The 23,618-nt window shown below is 46.0% G+C and overlaps 1 protein-coding gene across 2 annotated transcripts in view; it reads left to right on the top strand.

Moving 5' to 3' along the window:
- Positions 1 to 23,618, top strand: part of Btbd11 (BTB domain containing 11) — a 262,443-nt gene that overhangs the window by 186,178 nt on the left and 52,647 nt on the right. For both annotated transcript variants that reach the window (XM_031350227.1, XM_031350226.1), the window contains exon 4: positions 16,510 to 16,662. In XM_031350227.1, coding sequence (XP_031206087.1) covers positions 16,510 to 16,662 — 153 coding nt within the window. The remainder of the gene's footprint in view (positions 1 to 16,509; positions 16,663 to 23,618) is intronic.

Raw genomic sequence — 23,618 nt, 5'->3', positions numbered from 1 at the left:
TTCATCATCTCAGAAGACTGAATGCTCCAACCATGAGGCTTCTAGATGTTGACTTAATACCGTTTTTCTCTTGTGCTTTTTCACACTAGAGCAGAAGCTCACTCGGGCCAGGACCTCTGCAATATCACCAAGCACAGAAGTTGCCACCCAGAATTTATTCATACAATTATTCATACATTCTTCCATTTGGTAGATAAAGTAGTACACAGCTACTGGGCCAGGCAAAACACCTGCATTTGCATGCTTCAAATCTTACCACAAGAGAGGGAAGGGAGTAAAGGCATGGTAATAATAAACAATGTATAGAGATAGAGAAATAAAGCCAGGTAGTCTAATCAAGGAAGGAGCTGTCGTAGATAGGATAGGCAGAAGGTTTCTCTTCATGTGAGCAGGGATCTACAGAAGGTAAAGTAGCAAGCCTGGGTGGAGAGGACTGACCTTGCGAGTCTCAGAGAGCACAGCACTCAATGCAAAGGCCCTGGGGCAGGATCGTTCTCGACAAATTGAAGGAGCAGCCAACAGACTGAGGAAACTGAAGTAGAGTGAGGGGGGAGGGAAACAGGAGCAGGTCAGGCAGGCAAAGGAACATGGCTTCTCTCCTGTCCAGTGAAATGCTCTGGAAAGATTTGTGGGTTCCTTAGGATGAGCTGAACTGAACTAAGACACCCTAGGTGTCAGTGGGCTAGAAAACAGTTTTGGACGCAGGCACCGACCTGGTCAGCCCTTACTACCTAAAACCCCAGAAGCCTTGGAATCAGTCCCTTCAGCAACTTTATGGCTTGCTTCTGCCTGCGTCTCATCCGTCCAGGCAGAGCAGAGCCTTGGAGATTATTCCAAAGCATTTCAGCCAGTGCCCTTCGCTAACTGTTCCCCTATACCAGCATCACTAAGATTACCGCACAGCTGGTACAGGGAACATCTTGCTTCTCAGGAGTAAAGGCCCCATACAAGCCTGCTACTTCTAGTTCACTTCCGTCTGTCATAGGATCTAATGTCTTGGTTGGAGAGGGGTGTCACTGGAATTTATTCCAGGCTCGTGGCAGGGTCCTAAGTCTGACTTTTAACCTAGTTTTTACCCAAGTCTGGTTCTCATTAAGTACTAATGATATGGACTTTATTCCTTTACTGCAACTGGAAATGAGCCACTATTTTTATCATTTTCCTTAGACGTTATAAGCCAGTCCCATGAAGCATCCCCCCACAGTAAAGCGGGGAAACCCACCAGCATTTAAAACAAGCACATTTGCAGACTGAGACTTAAAGACATTCTGCTGCCTGATTTTGCCTGAGGAGATGCGAGCAGGCATCAGTTCACCCCAGGTAGGGCCCCATGACAGACCAAAGGCCAATCAAACTCAAGTCTCACTTCCGGAGCCTGTGAGCTTATTGGGGTCACTTACAGGAGCATAGTGAGAGATTACTCACAGAGCATGGGTTACACAGACACAATGGAAAGGCTCACACCAGCATGGGAGACAGCCATAGGAGCTGCCTCCTGGAGCCTCTTTCCCAACCCTCAGGCAGCTCTGGCTAAGATGGTCTCCTGACTCTTTTAGCAGGTGGTGGTGGTGATGGTTTGGTTTTTTTGTTTGTTTACTGATTTCATAATATTGAGGAGGGGTCTCGACCTTGTAAATCTCTTAACTTTAGGAGCGTCCTAGGCTTCATAAATAGTTTAAGCTTCTTACTTCCCCTGTGTCTCCGCCTTCCCTCCTAGAAACAGTGATTCAGTCTGGAAGAAATCACTATACAGCACCTTCATTAAATGGTCAACAGTCGTTTAACATTTATTCATTTATTCTAAAGACACTTATGGAGGATACAACAGAACACAGGGCAAGCCTTACTCATTCAAAGATGATTGACTAGTGAGCAGAAATACCCAAGCAGGAAGTGAAGAACATTGTCAGCCTGAGCAGCGATGACCTCCTGCAGAAGGGCTGAAGGGTACATACAGGCCTGAAGGCCCTCCTCAGTGTGGTTAGGGTCATAGTACAGACATCATCTAAGCAGAGGAGACGCTCAGTCAAGTATGTGCCCCGCAAGCACAAGAACCTGAGTTTGATCTTCAGAAGCCACATTAAAAAAAAAAAAAAAAAAGATTATGAAAACAAAACAGAGGTCTTGTCAAAAATGAGTCTATTCTGGGCCTACAAGATGGTTCACTGGGTAAGGCCACTTGCTGCTAAGCCTAATGATGTGAGTTCAATCCCAGGAACCCACATGGTATAAGGAGAGAACCAGGTCACATCCCATAAGTTGTCTACTGTATGTGCATTCTCTCTCTCTCTCTCTCTCTCTCTCTCTCTCTCTCTCTCTCTCTCTCTCTCTCGCTCTCTCTCTCTCTCGCTCTCTCTCACACACACACATACACACACACACACACTAATAACAATAAATTAAAATGTAATAAAAGTTAATTGATCTACTTAATTGTTAGGAAAATGAGGGTTTTGTTGTGGGGATTAATAAAAAATGAATCCACCCTGAAAATTCCCTTTCCCGCCATAGTACATTCTTGTGCCGGTACCGTCCAGCCTCAACACTAAGTTCCAGCAGGTCTTGCTATTTTCTCCCAGCAAACTGCAACATCTCGCTCACATACAACTCTTTACACACCTCCCAATCATTCATCTACTAGTGCCTAGGACCCTGTAGGTAAAGCATGACTTTTAAGGCCTTAATAGCCAATCAGATTTACATAATAATAAGATCACAATTTACCAGATGCCAATTCAATAATTTCAGAACCAAATAATAAAGACAATATTCTAACCCAATTATCTATTTTGTAAAAACTTTTGCTTGGTTGTATAACCACTAGGGGTCTGACTCCTCATCATCCTCTGACTCCATGATGAAGAAACTTCTCCTCCTGCCTCTCTGACCTTTCTCCTCCTCCAACTCTAGCTCCACTCTCTATTTCTGTCCAATCACAGGCCTGTCACTGCCCTAATGTGATTGGACAGAGAAAATGCTGCAGCATTTTATTGACAAAGATGATGGACTGGGTGTCAGATATACCTAATACCAGATAATTTACAATGTATGTAATAGTTGTGTTCAATTTATATTTTGAGAGAAAGTTGTGTTTTCTTTAATTGAACAGAAAGGGTGAAATGCTGCACGCAATCCCTGACATGTGTGCTCAGCATTCACTTCCTATAGCAGATATGATACGGCTCTCTCGATGCTGTCTTGTGGTGACCCAGGACAGTTGATAAACACACCTTGACAATGTTCTAGAGAGCTCTCTCAGCCTCTCAAAATTTCATTCTCATTTAATTTTTTTTTTACTTGATAGAGAGATCTAAAGCAATTCACATTTGAGAAATAATTATATTTGTCTAACATAAATAATTATAATTGCCCTTCTTTAGCCTTTGCTCTAGAAGAAAATTAAATGCTGTTAATATGCTTCGTTGGCAAGTAGGTTTTGCTGATACATGACATCTGTAGGTAGGGCTTCATTTTTTAGAATTGATGTAAGCATTGGCTTGTTTATATACCCCCCAAATCTCATTTTTATACTTTTTAAAAGGTCAATGCCTGTCAGTACATCCACAATCTTCTCTCTGAGCTAGAGATTTGGGTTTGCTCTCTGTTATTTAACCTTTGTATCTGGCATCTTTTATCCATATCTGCCATTTTTATGCTCTCTGTACCTACCACGGCAGTGGAAGGCCCAAGAAACTCACTGTGAATAGACTCAACAAATGTACACCACAGAGGTCTACCGTGCATAAGGCCGTCCATAATTGGTATTTAGCGTTGTCCCAGGTGGGAGCTTGTATGTGGATTTAATAATGTACATGGGATCGCAGGCTCTGTGAGACAGGAGCACATTCAGGGTTCGCTCTTGCCTCCACGAGCCCACCTCATGAACCCTGCCTACAGACCTGTGGGAGACTTCTCACACCTGAAGCTGGATTGTACTGACACCTTCTTCTAATGCCATCTCCACTGGCGACTTTGGGGACAACTTTGAGTCTCCTACTGGATTTCTCAGGAAGCAACTGTCTCCTGTGCCACTTGCCTGTTGGTTGGATCAGTATTCCATGGAGTCTATCCTTTGCTATGTGATATAACAATGTGCTATTACACACTCGTACCCAAACATGGAAAGGCACTCTTTCTCATCTTACAACCCAAATTTTCTAATTATCTGCAACCGGTGTTTATGAGAACCAGAACTGGGTGATGGAAAACACTGAGCCAGCAGTTCTGTTACTCCATTGCTGAATTGACTTTAATAGCGATCAATCGAAAATCCAACTGCTTTAATTAAATTAAGGTGACTAGAAGCAAGTAGCATAATCTCTGTGCCCTTTCTTCCACCAGACAAGAGGGCATGGGAAGAACTTAGTAATATTGGAACCCTGTGCCTGTAAGAAACCTTGTGCACTAGGGCTCAATTATAAAATATTAATATATTAGCCCTTCTGTTTCCCTGGCCAATAAGTTCTATTTCTACCAGTGTCAATCAACTTACAGTATTGTAAGATATAAAGGATTCTTTGTATAAAAAAACAAGCCTACTTATATATTTAAAAATAGAATATAGTGCTGGATTCAGGTTTGGATGTGGCTCTAGATGTTATAGTCCAACCATCTATTGTATGCCCAAGTCTCCTTCCCAAGGGATTGTCCAGCTCTAACCCCTCAGATTTAAGACCTGAGACTCCTTTTGCTCTGAAGAGCTTAGAACGGGGTCTTCTCCATGGAGCAAACGCATCTATTCCTCTACTCAGTCAGGGTAGTTAGACATAGCTCTGCATGACCCAAAACAACCACACCTCACTGAACACCTTCACTGCCCCAGGCCAGACTCAGAACACCTAATTGCTCATTTCATGAATTTGTAAGACCTCAGAGGTTCTTGTCCCTGTGAGAGTTACTTGGCAGCACCAGAATGAAACTCCAGAGCTATCTGGCTCTGCAGCCTGCACACTTGGGAACTGCTGACAATCATTTCACTGACCATTTATTTAAACACCTATGTCTATAAAAATCCTTTTAAGAAAGGAATAAAAAGAAGTAGAACCAATGATAAATAAACATGATGACCTCACTCTAGTGAAGCCCTTTCTAGAGGTCCGGATAGTGAAATAATCTGTTGGGCCTTCACTTGAAGCCTCACTATTCCAAAAGGGAGAGTAATTTCTGTTCATTCCCACATGCAGACCCAGCTCCCATGTGTAGAGGTGGAGCAGGAAAGTAGTAGGGACTACCCCACAAGTCCATGCCCAGGAGAAGCAGGTCAGTAAGCCAGGATACAAGAGGAGAATGGGTCATGCCTAGAAAGGTGAGGACATACAAGTAGATTGTAGGGTCAGATTTAAGCAACTGAAGGTTCAACCTGACACATCCCAGCAACAAGCAGGGAATAAATATGTCTTGGGACCAAGAGGCTAGAAATCTAGGCACACAATGAGAAGCTTGTATCAGGAACTAGAGTGAAAAGCCTGCTTACTCAGAGTGTATCGTGTAGGGGTTCCCTTTAGGCAGGCTGGGATATAGCTACTGTTGCATTCAAAGGACTTAATGGTAGAACCCTGGTCTAGTGGGTGGTGTCTCTGCTAATTTTTTTTTTTTTTCTGAGTCTAATATGTGGGAGAGTTTGTGACAGCTTCTTATGTTTTTATTAGCGCAAATTAATCACACATGATAATGGGCTCTTGCTATACAAGCATATGGTGTGTTTTGATCATGTCCATTACCACCCCATTGTTTGGTTTTTGTTCCCCTCCTAACCCTTGCTGATCCCTTTTCTCTTTCCCTAATCCCCCTCTGTGAGTCTGCAGCCATGTTGATTATGTATTCAGTGCCTGGGGTAGATGAAGATGGATGAATGTCACTCTTGCGTACAATCACACACATGCCCCGCTCTCTCTTTTATTTAACTCTCTGAACTTATTCCTTCACATGAGAAAGGTGCCTAATGGTTGTGCGCTAGGTGACACCTGAGTGGCATCCTCTCCTTTGTACCCATGTGCCATCCAGAGCCAGCTCGGGCAGCTCAGACAGCTCTACCTGCCTATCTTCCCATCTGCACCCCTCCACCCTAGAGGTGCTCAGCCCTCAGGCTCACTGGACCCCCTTCCTGGCTTGTAACACCCCCTAATGGACAACCACTCTGTTCCCCAGGGCTGGCCCCAGAATGCACCCCTGTCTGGAGGAGGAGCAGAATTCTGGAATGGGGTTAGATGCCGCCCCACCCCCACCCCATTCACTTTCCATCTCTCCAGCTCCCCAGAGGAGCAGCCCACTGATGCCAACAGGGTGTCCCTGGAGTCCCAGCCAATCATGGAGGCCTTTGCTGCCTAGAACTGTTGACTACTGAAAAAGCACGGCCCCTGACTGAAGCCATACTTTGCCTTTCCGGGTTCACCCTCGTCTCATATCCAGCCGTACAGAAAGTGGGCTACATATCATCCAAGAAGCACCACTAAGGCATTTTCTTCTCAGAGATCCATCGGTCTGCTCATTGGCCAAACAGCTGTTTCCTGCAGACACAACACTGCCTCCGCCCTCCCTCTTTTGTGGTTGCTGAAGCATCCTGGGCACTTCTCTTCCCTCCCTCCTTTGCACTCTTTGTTAAATGTTTCCTCTTAATGGGAAGTTTTATCTCACTGTCATTGGCTGCCTCTTCTGTGGGAGTTCCTCATTCTACACGGTGATATCTCTGTTTCTTATCAGCAACCTCGTTAGTGGTGTAGCTTCAGTTCATCTAAACCCGTAGACATCTGTTTAGTCATCAGTCCTTTGTGGCTAAGTCAGTTCTGGAGCTAGACTCACAGTGGGAGCTAGTTATGAAAAGAAACATGAAACAGATAGTAATGTAAACACATGTTGGGCTGGGGAGGCGGCCGTCAGTAAATGCTCACCATACAAACATGAGGACCTGAGTTGGATTCCTCAGAACCCACATAAAGAAGTTGGGCATACTGGCATAAACATAATTCCAGCACCTGGAAGATAGAAATAGTGGGATCCCTGGGTTCTCTGGCCAGCCAGTCTAGCCTAGTAGGAGAGCAAAATGCCAATAAGAGACCCTGTCTCAAAAAAAAGAAGGTAGATAACATCTGTGAAACAGCACCCAAGATGGTCTATTACACACACACACACACACACACACACACACACAGCAGTAGGAAACATACTGAGAGAGAGGGAAAAAGAGAGAGAGAGACAGAGACACAGAAATACAGAGATAGAGATAGAAAGGGGACATCATTTAGAACACAGAAGACTAATGATCAACCAGAAAAATCTCTTCTAGTATTTTAGCTTTGAGGTTTCTGGTTGCCAAGACAAAAAGGGGGGTTGCGGAATATACATTATATTCTCACCATCTCCTTTAAATACACAGGCATACACACGGAGAAAAAAACATACTATTATGTGTATAAAGTAAACCCTTCACAATGGGAATCAGTTGGCCATTTCAGCCCAGGAGTTGTAATCTCAGACCTGAAGGCCATAACCCGGTCGAGGAGTGAGTGAGTCTAGAGAAATAAGCGCACTGTGCTCAGAGCGGCCACGCTCTAAGTCATGGTCACAACTGTAAAGTTATGACAGCATTTTTATACAAAAATGAGGTTCTGTAAAACATACAGACCTAAGATTCATGACCCTTTCCTCCTGAAGTGAGACTTGTGGGTGCTGTGACCCAGCCTCCTCATGTCCCAGATGAGCAACCACAGTTCCAGTGCTCAGGGTCCTGGTCAGTGTCACACTGGTCTTTGGAAAATCACTAGAGGGTTGGCTCGCCTGTGGGTTATGATTCCTGGTCTTCCTTCAATCAAATGCCAGCTCTGCCTCACAGCTGTGCCAGCCTGCTCCCGTTAGAGACTCACTACCTCACACCAGCCCCGTCATTCGCAAAACAGGGAGCACAATCATCATTGCCCTCTGCTAATCTCTGTGATTAAATGAAATCATGTGCAGGGAGCCAGCCTGCACCAATCCTGGAGCCTCCAAAGCACCTGATGGTCAGAGGATGGGACTAGAGAGATGGGTCCATGGCTAAGAGCATGTGTTGCTTTTATGGGAGACCTGAGAAAGTCTATTAATTACCTCAGTTGGTAAATCAGTCCATCCATCCATCCACCCTACATCCATCCACCCATTCATCCTTCCATCTACCCAATTTTTAACCTATTGATCTGTTGATATTTCCACCCATCCATCCATTTATCCTCTCCTTGTATTATTGGCTCTATATAAATAGAGGTAGATAATAGGTGAATAGATAGGTAAACAAAGATAGCTGCCTGCGTAGACAGATCAATGGGTATACTGACCCAGGTGGATGGAGTAATAGATTCATTGACAAATCAATAGAGAGATGGCACGTCAATCTGTCAACCATACACATATCCTTTTGGTTCTGTTTGTCTGGAAACTGTGAGTGATATGCCATTCATGTGTACGCGTGCGAGCGAGTGCATGCATACACACACGCATATACACATGTGTACATACACACATACACACATACACACGCACACACAAATGTACATATTTACAGAGGAAGACTTAACTACAAGGACAGACAAGCAGAGAGTAGACTTAGAAAGTGTTGATGTGACCCAGTCCAAGGCCTCAGGATCAGAGTCCCTTTGCCTCAAGGCCAGCAAGGCCCTTTCACGTCATGGAAGGCAACTGACTCTCTCAGACTAAATGGATTTAAATGTTAATTTCAGCAACAACAAAAAAGCTTTAGAGAACTCCTCAAACTAATGTTTGGCCAGATACTGAGGTACTAGCACCTAGGCAAGTTGGCACATGAAACTCACCATGACAAGTGTGTCATTAAGAGTTTCTGTTCCCAGGCCAATGCTACCAACTGCCATGGGTTCAACAGGCCCCTCAGACAACAGGAAGGGTGCTTGATTCATTATAAGTACCTGAAGCCTGTTAGATTTCAGAGGATTGTTGGAAAGATAAATGAGAATCCTGACAAGACACCACACACACACACACACACACACACACACACACACACATGCACACACACACACACGCACATGCACACATCCTCCCTTTGATACAAAAGCAAAAAATGCCAGGTGTATGCTTTCTTTTCCCAGCTCCTTGAGGCTTGGAGGATGTGGAACTTAAGCTCGACCAGTCTGCTGTATCAGCCCAGCTCCTTCTGTTTCAGCTCTCTCCTGGACCTCAGATGCCCTCTGAAGCTCTTATATTTGGTGCTATTTCCCTGCGGGATAACTCACCTTCCCTGACTTCAGATTTGAATTATATTGTTCCCTACTTGTTCAAAATGCTCACCATGGACCAGCATAGCCTCTTCCTGGGAGCCCATTAGAAATGTCAAATTGCAGACCCTGACCTAGACTAACGGACTTGGAATCCACATTTCAGCAGATTCCTACTCAGGTTTACATTTATGTTCAAGAGGCATGGGTTTGAGGCACTCCCTTTGACTCCTACCTCTCCTACAGGAACCACCCTATTGGCGGCCAGCCACGCCTTGCACAGTAGGACCGTCGCCATAGTAACCAGCAGGGCTACCTCTTGTTTCTGCCATCTTCCTGGCCTTGGCGCTCAAAGATACAGCAAGATTGTGTGGCCATTGCTATAGAAACCAATTTACGGCCCATGAGCAGCTTTTTCTCCACTCCCTGTATTGGCTGGAGTTGCAAGCTTCCTAAACCATAGTCAAACACTGAAACTCCTCTCTAGCCTGAGAAAGTCTCAGCAAATAGCAAGGACAAAAAGTCAGGGCCACGGGGCTTAAAGAAGGAATGCTGTAGAAACCACAGCAGTTTGCTTCAATCTCAAGAGAAGTCAGGGGCATGGAGCAAAGTATTTTCCTCCAGCAAAGAGACAGATGAGGGGTGCTGGAGATGCTGCTGCTGCTGTGCTGCTGCTGCTGCTGCTGCTGCTGCTGCTGCTGCTGCTGCTGCTGCTGAGAATAGCCACAGTTGCTGAGTTCTTGAGTTCACATGCTTGGATGTACACATGATCTCATCTGATCCTGACAGTAACACCCTGTGTTTGTTCCCTGTGGCTGCTATAAAAACATTGTTGCAGATATGAGGGCTACAAACAACACAGAGGAACTCCAGAGAGGTGAATAAGCCGGCAAAGTACTTGCCATAAAACCCTGAGGATCAAAAATCAGATCCCCAAAATACCCATTTGAATAACTGGTAGGAAGCCATGTGTAGGGGTGCATACCTTTAATTCCAGCACTCAAGAGGCCAAGGCAGGTGATCTCTGAGTTTGAAGCCTGAGCTACAAGTAAGATACTGTTTCAAAAAGTAAGGAAAAGAACTAAAGAAAGATCGGTCCAGGGGGCATGGTGGTTCACCTGTAATTCTAGTGTGCAGAAAGTGGACAAGAAATCTTTAGAGCAGGCTGGGGAGCTCCTGGTTCAGATTCTGCCTGGGTATATAAGGAGGAGAGCAATCAAAGATGCCTGAAGTCAACCTCAGGACTCCACATACATATGCATGTGCACTCCTATACATGTGCACACACACAACATGCACACACACACACACACACAAACATGCGCACACACCACCTGTACTGGCTGGTTTTCTGTGTCAACTTAACACAGGCTGGAGTTATCACAGAGAAAGGAACTTTAGTTGGGGGAGTGCCTCCATGAGATCCAGCTGTGGAGCATTTTCTCAATTAGTGATCAAGGTTGAGAGGGCCACTTTGTGGTTGGTACCATCTCTGGACTGGTAGTCTCAGGTTCTATAAGAAAGCAAACTGAGCAAGCCAGGAGAAGCAAGCCAGTAAGGAACATCTCTCCATGGCTTCTGCATCAGCTCCTGCTTCCTGACCTGCTTGAGTTGCAGTCCTGGCTTCCTCTGGTGATCAACAGCAATTTGGGAAGTGTAAGCTGAATAAACTCTTTCCTCCCCAACTTGCTTCTTGGTCATGATGTTTGTGCAGGAATAAAAACCCTGACTAAGTCACCACCCCTACACACACACACACACACACACACACACACACACACATGCACATATATATATGTGTATATATATATATATATATATATATATATATATATGCAGAACAAAATCCCACAGAATTATTCCCTTACTATGGTGAAGTCCAGATATCTACTATCAGAGCTTCTATAATAATGCAAAGATGTATCCTTCTGGAAGCTTTGAAAAAGAGCCCTCTCCTCCCCTTCTCTGGCCTCTGGGGCTTCCTCGGCTCAGACCTCTTTCCTTGTAGGATTCCATCGTCTTTGCTTCATGTGCTGACTTCCTCCTCTGGCCTCCCGGCCTTCTGCCTGAATGCAGCATGTAGGGTCCACCTCTTACTGTTTGGGACCTGCTTTTCTTCTCAAGATGCTTAATCCAGCCACATGTACAGCACACATTTGTCTTCTCGATATCAAGTTCCAGTAGTTAAGAAGCAGACATCTTCGGGGAATGTTTTTCAGCCTACTTCTTGAGTGTTCCCTAGTAGATCATTAGTCATATAAATGACATTTTCAGTTTGTCTACATGCCAGGTCTTGAGTGTTATCACACAGATAACTATCTGTAGATGGGCCTTTGGCCCTGTGTTCCCCAAGTCCAGATTGGACTCTGTGAGAGAATTCCATCTTCTAGTCTTCTAAGCATCAGGCCCTGTCACTAATATCTTAATGGGCTTCTCCACATCTACCCTAGACCACACATCAGACTCTTTCTCAGTTCCCAGGTAACTGACTCTTCCAATAGAATGAATGAATTTTAGAATCAGAAAGAACTAAACAGACCAGTGTTGGGTAACTATGACCACATATCTGACTTTGATGGTTTATATATGCTTAGCCCAGGGCTTGGCACCATTAGGAGGTGTGACCTTGTTGGAGTAGGCATGTCACTGTGGGCATGGGCTTTAAGACCCTCATCCTAGCTGTCTAGAAGCCAGCTTTCTCCTAGCACCCTTCAGATCGAGATGTAGAACTCTCAGCTCCTCCTGCACCATGTCTGCTTAGATGCTGCCATTCTTCCTGCCTTGATGATGATGGACTGGACCTCTGAACTCGTAAGCCAGCCCCAAATAAATGTTGTCCTTATAAGAGTTGCCTTGGTCAAGATGTCTGTTCACAGCAGTAAAACCCTAACTAATACACTGACTATCAATAAAGTTTCATTGAAATAGCTAACTGCATTCATTTAGTTTTGTAGATGCCTTCTCAATATGGGGGCAGAGATAATTAGCTGTAGCAGGTCCCATATGTCCCATGAAGTCTAACATATTTTCTGTCTGGCCATTTACAGAGATGGCTGACAGCCCACAAATTAAGCTGCCTCATCTGAATCCACCCCAGTTATTGGCCAGAGCCACACAGACCCAGAACTGGAATTTTGTGCTTCAGAATCACCAACCATAGTCCCTTTCAATTCCTGGCCCTCACTTTGTCACCTGTCACCAGATCTCTTCATGGCTTCAGGGAGGGGCTACATCTGCTCACGTCCTTTTTCTGCTCCTTGGACCTTCCTGGGCTGACTTGCTGGCTTGATCCTGAGGAAGCCCATCTACCCTTTCTCTTCCCTTTCAGGGGCTCTTGTCCTACCCCATATACTTTGCCTAAAGCTACATTGAAGATCACAGCACTGCTTGAGCGGAGAACCTCCCTCCCCTGTTCACCCAGGATGCTTGATTCACAAACCCACTGAATTCTGGAACTGCCAGGAGGGCTGGCTTAGAATGCAGATGCCCAGAACCCCCTCCAGCCCTGTTGGCACAAAGCTTGGGAGACTTTGAAGATGTCACTAATTCCTCCATGGGCTCTTCTAGCTTTTAGCTGACTGCTTCTGAATAAAGCAAGGAGCCAATTAGTCATGATCCTCTTTAAAAATAAGTAAGAAGAGACCTGTACTGGTAGCTGGAGTGAAGCATTGGCTTTCCAAGTGTGAACACCTGAGTTCAGTGCCCCGGGATTCTTCTTAAAGGAGAGTAAGAAGATCCAGGCGTAATGCTGTACACTTGTAAGCCCAACCTTCCTGGATCAGAGAGCTCCACAGCCCATTAAGAGACCTGCCTCAAAAAGCAAAGTTAATGTCCCATAGGAAACAACACCAGTTGTTTTCTTTGGTTCCCACATGGACAGACAGACAGACAGATACACACACACACAGACACACAGACACAGACACACGCACACAGACACACACACACACTATCATTCACATACATGTGCAGATGCCATATTTTTCCTGAAAATTCTCTACCCCATTTGACTCAAGGCCTTAAATTTCTTTTCCATCACTAACTTTTCCAAAGAAGGCATCACAAATAACGTTGTTTTGTCCCCTTGGAGCAGACAAGATTATTTGATGAGCTCCTGGCAAAGAATACATGAGTTTACAGACTGCGGTCAGGTGATAGACAGACAGTGAGTGGTATTGGGAGAACAGGAATACAGAAAATTCCAGAAAAGGAAGAACTTATGTGGCTTGAGGTTTCTGTTGTTGTTGTTTGTTTGTTTGTTTGTTGCTTTTTAATTCTGGGGCTGGCCAGCTGTCTTGGTAAAGAAATGACTTAGAAAATGGCAGGGCCTCTCTTTGGTATTCAGCAGGCACACGGGATGGCCCAGCCTCTAGCATGAAGGACAGCTGCACCAGAGATTCAACCCACCAGGGACCAGGCAAAGCCAGGAGAAGGTTCTCCTCTGAGAAACAACCTGGGGGAATTCTCTGGGTGCTTGGGATTGGTCTCCAGCAGTGACTGAGACACAGGGACTGAAATAAACCCCGCTTCCCCCTGGAGACAGTGGAATCCAATTCAATTTCAAGTCGGTGTGTTTATTGAGTGCCTGATTCAGTTTAGGTGATGGAGAGATGGAAAGAATGAGAGAGACAGCCTAAGTAGCAGGCTGATGCAGACAGAAATTCCCCGAGAGTCTGACCTCTAGGTCCCAGGCCCAGAAACTTGATTTTCTTAGTATCAGACAGTAAGAAATTGATAAGTCTTAGTCTGTCTCATGAACAGATATTAAGGGCTTCCAACCTGCTAGACACTGCCCTGCGGCAGTGATTGAAGGAGTGAACTGGACACCCAGGTCTCTGCCAGGATGGAGTTGGGATGCTAATGAAGCATCTGCAGAATGAGTAAAGAAAGTCCTTCCAAGTGGAAGCCACACAAGACTCAATTATAAGAAGTGTCTGTGGACAGTAGAATTTGGCAAAGGTTAAGTGGGGCATGGGCTTCTGAATAGATGGAGACCCTACACAGAGGTGTAGGCCAGAAAAGGAACATAACATGCCTTCAGGGATCCGAGACCAGTTCAGCTCCCCTCGAGTAACAGGTGCATTGTAGGTAACAGAGTGCATGCTGGGAAAGCAGAATGGGAGAACGGTGAGATTACATGGGATGGCGGCATATAGGCTGTGCAACCAAATAACTTGGGTCTGACTCTTAATTCTGAAAAGCCTTCTGATTGAGGGCTAAGAAGGCCCCTTAATATCAGTAAATGTCATTTTTCTGATGCTAAAGCAGGCAGACACATAGCTAGCTGATATATATTTAGATGATCTCATGGACAAGGTTAGCTGAGATGAGTGTCAAGGACAGAGTTGTTGCATAGTTTAACATCAGAGTAGTAGTTTGTCTCTAGGAGAACTGGAACCTGACACCAACACCTTGTGGGAAGCTCATGATGTCTGTATTTTGAGAGGGAGCTGATGCCTTGTAACCATGTTTTACGCTTCCATGGCTGTAGGATTCTGCTTCCTTCAGTCTTGCCCCACAGGTACCCTTGCCTCAGTAACATCCAGGCCCTGACAAGCGGTAGGAAATCTTACAGGTCCACATGGTACCATTGTCAAAGCATGGCCCATGTAAATTAGAAGCATGGGGAGTGCTTGTTCAAATTATGTCCATTTAGATTTTTAATTGTGATTTATTGATTGACTGATTGATTGATTGGCACAATGCCATCGTGTGCATCATATAGAAGCTAGAGAACAATTTTCAGGAGTCGGTCCTCTCCTTCTGCCATGCGGGTTCTTAGGACAGAACCCCAGTTATCAGTCTTGCCAGCAAGCAACCTTACCTCCCAAGTCATCTCTCCCATCCCTTAGATTGTGTCCTTAAGTTCTATGAGCATCTCTGGAGACAGGCCAAGGAGTCTGTCTCTTAAACCACACCCCTCCTCTGGTGAAGCCGTTCTTTGACATCCCTAGACCAGTGGCGTGAGTAGCAGGAACTGGTTTAAAATTCAATTTTCCAGGTTCCTCTCCTAAGCCAGCAAATCAAAACTGCTACAAGTAGGGCCAGCAATCTGTGTTTTAACAAGCCATTCAGGGAGCTGTAGTGCACATTAAAAACATACAGGGAAGGACTGGAGAGATGGCTCGGCAGTTAAGAGCACCTACTGCGGTGGGGGCTGGGGGTGTGTAGTGTGTGGTTCAGTGGTAGGGTGCATGACTAGCATGCATGGGGTTCTGAGTTCAACCTCTACTACTGCAAAATAAATATGTAAATAAAATTTAAAAATCATAAAATATTAAAAAAAAAAAAAAAAAGCTCTTCCGGAGTTCCTGAGTTCAATTCCCAAACCACCTGGTGGCTCACAACCATCTGTAATGGGATCCGATGCCCTCTTCTGGTATGTCTGTGTCTGAAGATAGCAACAATGTGTTCACATAGATAAAACAAATAAATAAATCCAAACACACAAATACAGAGAGGGGGGAGGCTTTAAAAAAAGCCCAGCCTCATACTTTACCAACTAAATCCTAGTGGGACTCAAGTATTTTCACACACTCCACAATACAAGTATGAGAACAAGCTATATACACTCCCTAGATATGGATCCGGAAGAGGCACTGCCTCAGTCAATGTGGCAACAAGCTGGTGCCACAGTGCACCCATTAGCTCCCACGGTGGTCTGGGATGTGTTCAGTGCCCCACCTTCAGCCTTGTTGGCTGCTCTGGGCTCCAGCAGTCTTGCTTGTGAAGGTTAACTGCATTTGCCTCCCATCCTTCTTTGGCAGGTGCTGGGTGCCTTGTGGTAGCCTGATACTCGTGCAGAGTTGAGTCCAGAAGGATGTCACAAGCCTGGCAGGGCTGGGAAGGGAGTTAGAGAATATTCCTCGGATGGAGCTGGGAATTTGGAGTAATGCCAGGTGTTCATTGGCTTTCTTTGGCTCTGGACCCTGCGCTAGTGCTCGAAGTGACTCATCTCCACACGCACATGATCTCTGAGAGGGACAGCAGTCACAGCAGAGTAACATTGCATCCTTTGGTGGCCTCAGTAGCCCCCTTTCACAGATGAGGAAACCGAGGCCCAAAGATTCTAGAGAGTCTGACCCGGGGTCACCAGTGGGGTCAGGATGTCTCCAAAGGCTCTCACACTCAGGAGTTTCCAGGCAGGGTCTCCAGGGAAAACGGATGGGTGTGGAGGTGGAAGTAGGGATGGGGTTCAGATGGGGTCCCCGCGAGAGTCGGGATGGGTCTGAGCAGCCCTGGATCCCTAGCGGTCCTAATACATCCCCGCCTCTCTCCTCCTGCGCAGGCCCTTCCTCGTGCTGCCCCCTCTCATGGAGTGGATCCGAGTGGCCGTGGCGCATGCCGGCCACCGCCGCAGCTTTTCTATGGACAGCGACGATGTCCGCCAAGCCGCCCGGCTGCTGCTGCCGGGAGTGGACTGCGAGCCGCGCCAGCTCAAGTAGGTGGAGGGGAAAGGGGATGAGGTGATGGGGGAAGGGTGCGGAGACCCTAGGGGCGGGGCCCGCGAGAATGGGTAGGGGTGGGAGGTCTCAAGGTTTGCTTGTAGGTCGCATCCCCGCCCCTTGCTGGCACCCGGAACCGTTGCTGTGGCTGAGGCTAAGGCTCTGCTGGTTGAAATGGCAGACCAGGTGGAGGGTGGGGGGCTGAACAATAAGCAGATCCTTGGGAGTATGCGTCCCTGTGAATTACAGGATGAGAGGTTTCTTGTTGTTTCTAGCTATTCTGTTAGTAACCCTTCCATTTGTGTTCCCATCTCTCTGTTCTCTCCTTTCTCTTCTATCCCCCTCTCTGAAATATTAGCGTCCTTACTTTTCTGACCAATCTTTGCAGAGTAAAATCTCTGTCTGGGAGAGCGCCCTCTCTGTCTTCCCACGAGCTTGAGGATGCTATGAGCTTCCCTGAATGTTTCAGGCTTGTACCCAGGGTTCCTCTCCAGCAAGGTGGGACTTACTCGTGGGTTCGCCAGAACGCTCATGCAGGGGGCTTGGGTTTTATATGAAAACAAAACAAATACACCAGCTTATTCAGATCAGTCTTACCTGGGCCCAAATGCAAATGATACAGAACCCAAATGATGTGTAGACACCCATTTTTCTGACTTCCTTAACTGTTCTCTGAGTGACCATGTCATTTCAAATCTCCTCCCACCACCTAATGAAAAACCATCCTTCCTTGGGAGTACTCCACCCCAAACTTCAGGGGTTTCTGCCCTAACAGGATTTGATGGGAACTGAGGGAGGATACTACAAGGATATTAAGGATCTGCCATATAAACCTCAGCTCACAAGGACCCAGAACTGGACTCTTAGCCAAAGTACACACAAGGAATGGATCAAAATCAAATTTGCTAGTGCATGTTGAATGCTAACCATAAGCTGAGCCCTGATTTAAGTGATATGGATTAATACCTATGTAGTGCTTCCCAAGCCTGTGGAGTGTGTGGCTGTCATAAATAAAGAAACTGAGGTACTGGTAGCATGACTAAGATAACTGAATGATAAATTATCAGGATGCGAGTCCCAGTAGCCCAGCCCCCTGGCTGAGTTCCAGCTACGAAGTGTCTGTCTTTGGGTTTATGTCTAGGCAGAAACCTGAGCCATTGCCATCATGTTTCACACCACGTCACTAGAGTGGCATCAGGTCCAGGGAGAGACTAGGGAGCAGTCATTTATAGAACACCCACTATGCACCAGTTATGCATGCAACAAGACACTCCCTTCCACAACCTGCTTCCCTTAGTGACTTCAGCAGCTGTGTGAGATTAGCATAATCTCCCACCACTGTAGGCTAGGAAGCCACTGTGGCCCATACACAGGAAGAAGCGCCAGCAAAAACATCTGGTTTCACCGTTGACATAGCCCAGCCTTGCCTGCTAGACTCTCCTGTCTCCTATTCCCCAGGACTCTTGCCCACCATCCTCAGCCTGTGATGCCCCATGGCTTGCTGCACGAGGCTCTGGCCTGCTGGGTGACCAGTAAAGCCACACGCGTCCTTGCTGCTTACTGTAAAAGTGATCTTTGTCTGTCATGCTCTCAGAAGACCCCATAGCCCAAAGGTTAAAAACTTGTGGCCCTAGGGTACCATTGCCCGGGCCCAGATGCCTTTACTATAGTTGATTGGCTGTGGAACACATTAGTTAACCTGTCTGAGCCTTCATTTGTCCATGAGTGACATGGAGACATTTATAGCAGCCCCTTTCCCTGGGTTGGTGTAAATACAGGGCAAGGTCATGCGTGTGGAGTTTGTACACAGTCTTCACAAAGTGGAAGTTACTCTAGCCGGTGTACCCAAGTCTCCACTACCCCATAAACACTAATCTTGGGTGGCCTTTAGCATATTCATGTGTCTTTAAAAACAGAAGAAAATCAAGTCCCCATGAGATTGGGTAATTCCCAGTACCACATAGATGTTAAGTGAAAAATCAGGGGCTAAATACCAAACACAGATGTCACCATGTGTTGTAAGAACTCTGTTCCAGGAGTTCTGCGGCTGAGGATTCAGCCGACTACAGGTCACAGATATTCAGAGGGAAAGTAAGTATACCTGTACTAAACGCGAGCCGACATCTTTTTCCTACCCTTATTTCCTGTAAGACATAGTACAAGAAACATTTATATTGAGCTTACATTGTATTGGTATTTTAATTCATCTAGAGGTGATTTAAAGACTATGTGGGAGTGACCAGGTGTGGTGGCCCATGCCTTTAGTTCCAGCACTTGGGAGACAGACGGGTGGATCTCTGTGAGTTCAAGGCCAGCTTGGTCTACATTGTGAGACTCTATCACAGAAGACCCAAATTATATTCCTCAAACCCCTCCCAAGTGCCCTTGACTCAAGCTCCAGGTGATCTGACAGTTTTTTTCTGGCCTACAGAAGTACCTGAATTTATGTGCAAGTACACACACACACACACACACACACACACACATCTTTAAAGAATATGTGAGCATATGTGAAGGTTCTGTGTAAAGACTTTGTTGTTCTCTATACAAGACTAGAACATTAAACAATTTGGGTATTTGCAAGAGATCCTAGAACACATCACCCATGAATTCAGAAGACTAGCTATGTGCTCAACCAGCCTATGAGAGGATGGTATGACCCTTTTCTGGGGTTTTGTTACTTCTCAGGACTTCATCACCTGGATATGAGCCTCCTGGAAGCCCTTTTTCTTTGTGTCCTCCCTGAAAGACAAGATCTAATGACCAAGTGCATCATCCTGATGATCATACCATGAATCCATCTTGGTATCTATTTGCCTTGTGGCCACATTAGAATCCATATCAAACATGTACTTCGGTCATTCTTCCCTAGGCAATAGAACATCGTCACTATTTATATAGCATCTACATCATAGTAGGTATTATAAATAATCCACAGAGAACTTACAGTATATGTAGATGATTTACAGAATTTATACTAATATTGTTCTGTATTGTTGAAGAGATTTCACTGTTGATGGGGGATGCTGGATCTAATCACCTATGAGTACATAGGAATCCATTGGCTTACCCAAATAAGTGTAAAATGTCCTGAGGGTGTGGTTCACCAGTGAGCACTTGTCTAAACAAGCAAGGCCCTGGAGCCAATCTTTAGCACGTGTAGATAAACAGACAGGCAGAATGTAAAACATTTTTAAAAAAGAAAACTAGAAACAAAACAAAGAAAAACTAGAAAAAATAGTATATGAAAAGGAGTTCCTATTTTTTGTCTTATCACATCTCATTTTCTCATTTATTATGATGTAAGGCAGGAATTACTAACTCCCTTGCAGGTAGCAGCATCGGAGAGTCGATTCTGTTTGTTTGTTGTTGTTTTTGTTTTTATTCTGACATCTAGCAAAGGCACCAGGGACTTAACTCTCCATTGTATGCTAACTGTCCTTGTGGTGTGTATGTAACCGTCCCCAGCAGCCATGGAAAGCACATTCATTATCCCATTTTACAGAAAAGAAGACTGGAGATCTCATAGCTTCTAGAAAACACCTGAAGTCACAACTGTTGTGAACGGGACAGTTCACACAACCATTTATTCTTTCTTAATGAAGTATCAGATAGCCAGGCTTTTTGTTTCCTCTGGTTCACTGGGAGGGGAGGGATCTATCTGCCCTGCCTGCCATTCGCCTGAGAATTTGTCAGAGGGACTCAGGGCTCCTGGTTCTTAGTTAGAGCTGGACTCTCTTGTCTTGAATGAAAACAGCCCCAAAGGGGTGAGGGTTGTGTGTTCTTACCCATGTAGGAGTGAGGCATTGGTGCTAAAGTAGCTGTGGCAGTAACTTCAGCACACGTAATTGCCTACCAGCTGGCCACTCCTGGAGGGAGGTGGCTTGGAAACCAGTCAGGAAGGATCAGCCTGGTTCAGGATTCCCAGGTCTGGCACTCATTTGCCATTGATCTTCAGAGTGACCTTGGCCAAAGGCTGCCAGAGATGTTCTTCTGCCTCGCTCAGCTACAGCAGAGCCTCTTGGTGGAGATAAGATATTCTAAGGGGCTATCACTCCATGTGGCTCTGAGCCCAAGGGGGTAACCCACTTATTCTTCTCTAATGAAGTATCTGATCACGTAGACTGCAGAGCCAAGCTTTGTGTTTCCTCCAGTTCTTTGAGGGGTGAGGGAGTGGGGGAGCTATGGAGGGGAAGGAACGAACAGTTAATGATGTATCTTGGCAGCATTTGTATGCTTCTTGATGATTCGTTTTGAAGCCTTTTCAGAAACACAAAGATAAATGCTGTTGTTTTCCTCCTGTCTGGATGAGGTTGGTTTCTGGCTCAGGAAATGAGGGTTGAATTCAAAAACAAAGACAGCCAGGTAAACTCAGATCTTCTGTTAGCTGCTAAAGCAGCACCCAGCACAAGACTGGGGCCCATGAGCCCTGGGAGTTCCTCCTGAGAACGGTTAATCTGTCTGACAGTGGAAAAGCTCAAGGTTGAGAAAGCACTGAGCGTCCAACTGGGAAGAGGGACCTGATAACTTAACACGCTCACCTGTGCTCTTCTGCAGCCTTTCTCGAGCACCGGAGTGCCAAGCCCCATAGAATGCTCTCATCTAGGTCTGATGCTTCAGCCAGGGGACCTTACTTATTTGCCCCGTCCTCTGCAAGAAACGGGAATGACAACTGCTTCATGGGCTGGCAAACCATGGCAGGGGATTGACAGCTCATGCCTGAAGCTTTTAACCCTTATTGGGTCACCAGGGCACCTTCTAAGGCTGGCATGTTTTATACTTTGCTTGATGTGGCCACACTGGGCTCCAGAGTGAAGTTTGTGCCACAAGAACACTGGTCCTGAAATGTAGCCCTGTAGCAACAGTTAATATACAGGTTCACGTATGGTGTGTTGTGCTGATATCTTTAGAGCCCACACTGAAGAGCACTACCTGAGAAGAGAATTATCCAGATGCATAGAATTTCAGCCTTTGGTCTCAGGAGGATCGGATCAGGAGTAGTCATCTCTCAGTGTCTGGAGGGGGAGGCTTTCAGGACCCCCCACAGACACCAAACCCAGTGGATACTCACATCCTCTATAAAATGGCATAGTATTTACATCTACCTAATCACCATCTCCTATATACTTGAAATCATCTCTAGCTGATTTGCATTTCGTTAGATATGCAAATATTTACCATACAGTTCTGTATAGAAAATCTGCACACTGTGTAGATTCTTAATGAACATCTTTGACTTGTGGTTGGTCAGCTCCTTGGTTCCATGCATACAGACGGTGTCACTGGAGTGGAATCTTGATGGTACCATATCCTATTCTGAGCTTGGAGGAGTCAGGACCCTCAGAATTGTCCTACCAATGTGAGGATGCTGCCACTAAGCAGTAATAAACAGCTGAGCAAGGTGATGTTAGGTAGAGTCTACCATGAAAGTAGAACCGGGCATGGAGCAGAGATGAATTGAGGTGAGAGAGATATATAGATCCAGTGTTCATAAGGGGCCTGGAGACCCTCAGGAAGCTCCCATTTTAAAGAGACAGTGCTTGGCGTATGGGGCTCATGTGAGAGCTATCGGGAACTAGAACTGTATATCCACAGACCACCTCCCTCACTCCTGCCTTTATAGATTCCTGAATCCCAACCGTGGACCTCCCGCTTTCTTCTTAGGTCACCAACAGAGCATGCGCACCTGAACTTTCCTTTGGCTCTGTGAGGCCCGGAACACTCCCTACTCTGACAGCACACTCTCTCTCCCCTTGAGTGTCCTTGTCTGTCCCTGCCTGGAGAAAGCTTCTCAACTCCCTGTAGATTCATGGCCGGAAGCCATGGATATGCAGCATTGGCAGGCCAGTCCCTTCTTCACCTCCAGTAGAAGACATCAGATTTCACACCGGTGGCGATGGCCATAGTGACCCAGTTGGAGCCACTGCCTCCCGCATGCTGATGCCAATGCTTTAGCACCTCCACCTCCGGGAACACAGAATGCTGCCCTCTTCCTGGTCCTAAGGGAATGCCTTTGGGCTTCAACTGTCCTCCCTTACCACAGTCAGAGACAGACCATAGAGACTACTCCGGATGCCAAACTAGCCACACAGCCTGGCACTCAGCAAACAGCTACAGAGCATCTACTCTGTGACTGCCCTACTGTGTTGTCAGCCTGGTCAAGAGATAGACAGAAACATCCAGAAATAATTAACCCAAAGCAGGGTCAACTGTTCAGTAGGGATCCAGGCCAGGGAGCTGCTGTGACCTTCCAGCAGGGACCATTTGATCTGTGTCCTAAAGGATAGATAGGAACATGGCACTCATGGAGGGGGAAAGAGGAAGGGAAAGATTTAGAGAATTCTGCCTAGGAGGGAGTTTTCTTGTCTTGTCAAAGAACATGAACTTATCCTGAAGGTGGTGGGAGCTGTCACCTATGGAAAAGCAGGGAAACATCTGATTTATAATTTAGACTGCATGGAGGGTGAACAGAGGCAGTCAGGGGTAATTGACCCTGAAGTCAAGTGCTGCAGGTGAGATGCTAACAACCAGAACTCAGACAGGAGCAAAGAGTGAAGGGGGTGATGGAACAGAACAGGGGGGACAGGCAACAAGGAAATCAGAAAGGATAGGACTTGTTTAATGTGGGGGCTGAGAGAGTGAGAAGCTTGCAGGATAGCCCTGGGGAGCTGCAGAAGGGCAGGAGAGTCTTCATGTGATGGGGAGAGTTTCAGATGGAGGTGGATGGTGACTGTGGTGGTTTGAATAGGTTTGGCTCCCATACAATCCTGTGTTTGAAACCTTGGCCCATGAGGAATGGCACTATTAGGAGGTGTGGTCTTGTTGGAGGAAGTGTGTCACTGTGGAGGCAGGCTTTGAAGTTACATATATACTCAAGCTCACTGTCTTAGTCAGGGCTTTTATTCCTGCACAAACATCATGACCAAGAAGCAAGTTGGGGAGGAAAGGGTTT

Source organism: Mastomys coucha, unplaced genomic scaffold (assembly GCF_008632895.1).
Source record: "Mastomys coucha isolate ucsf_1 unplaced genomic scaffold, UCSF_Mcou_1 pScaffold4, whole genome shotgun sequence".
In the NCBI taxonomy this organism is placed as follows: Eukaryota; Metazoa; Chordata; class Mammalia; order Rodentia; family Muridae; genus Mastomys; species Mastomys coucha.
The sequence above is the reverse complement of the archived record's forward strand: the minus strand, read 5'-3'. Positions and strand labels throughout refer to the sequence as shown.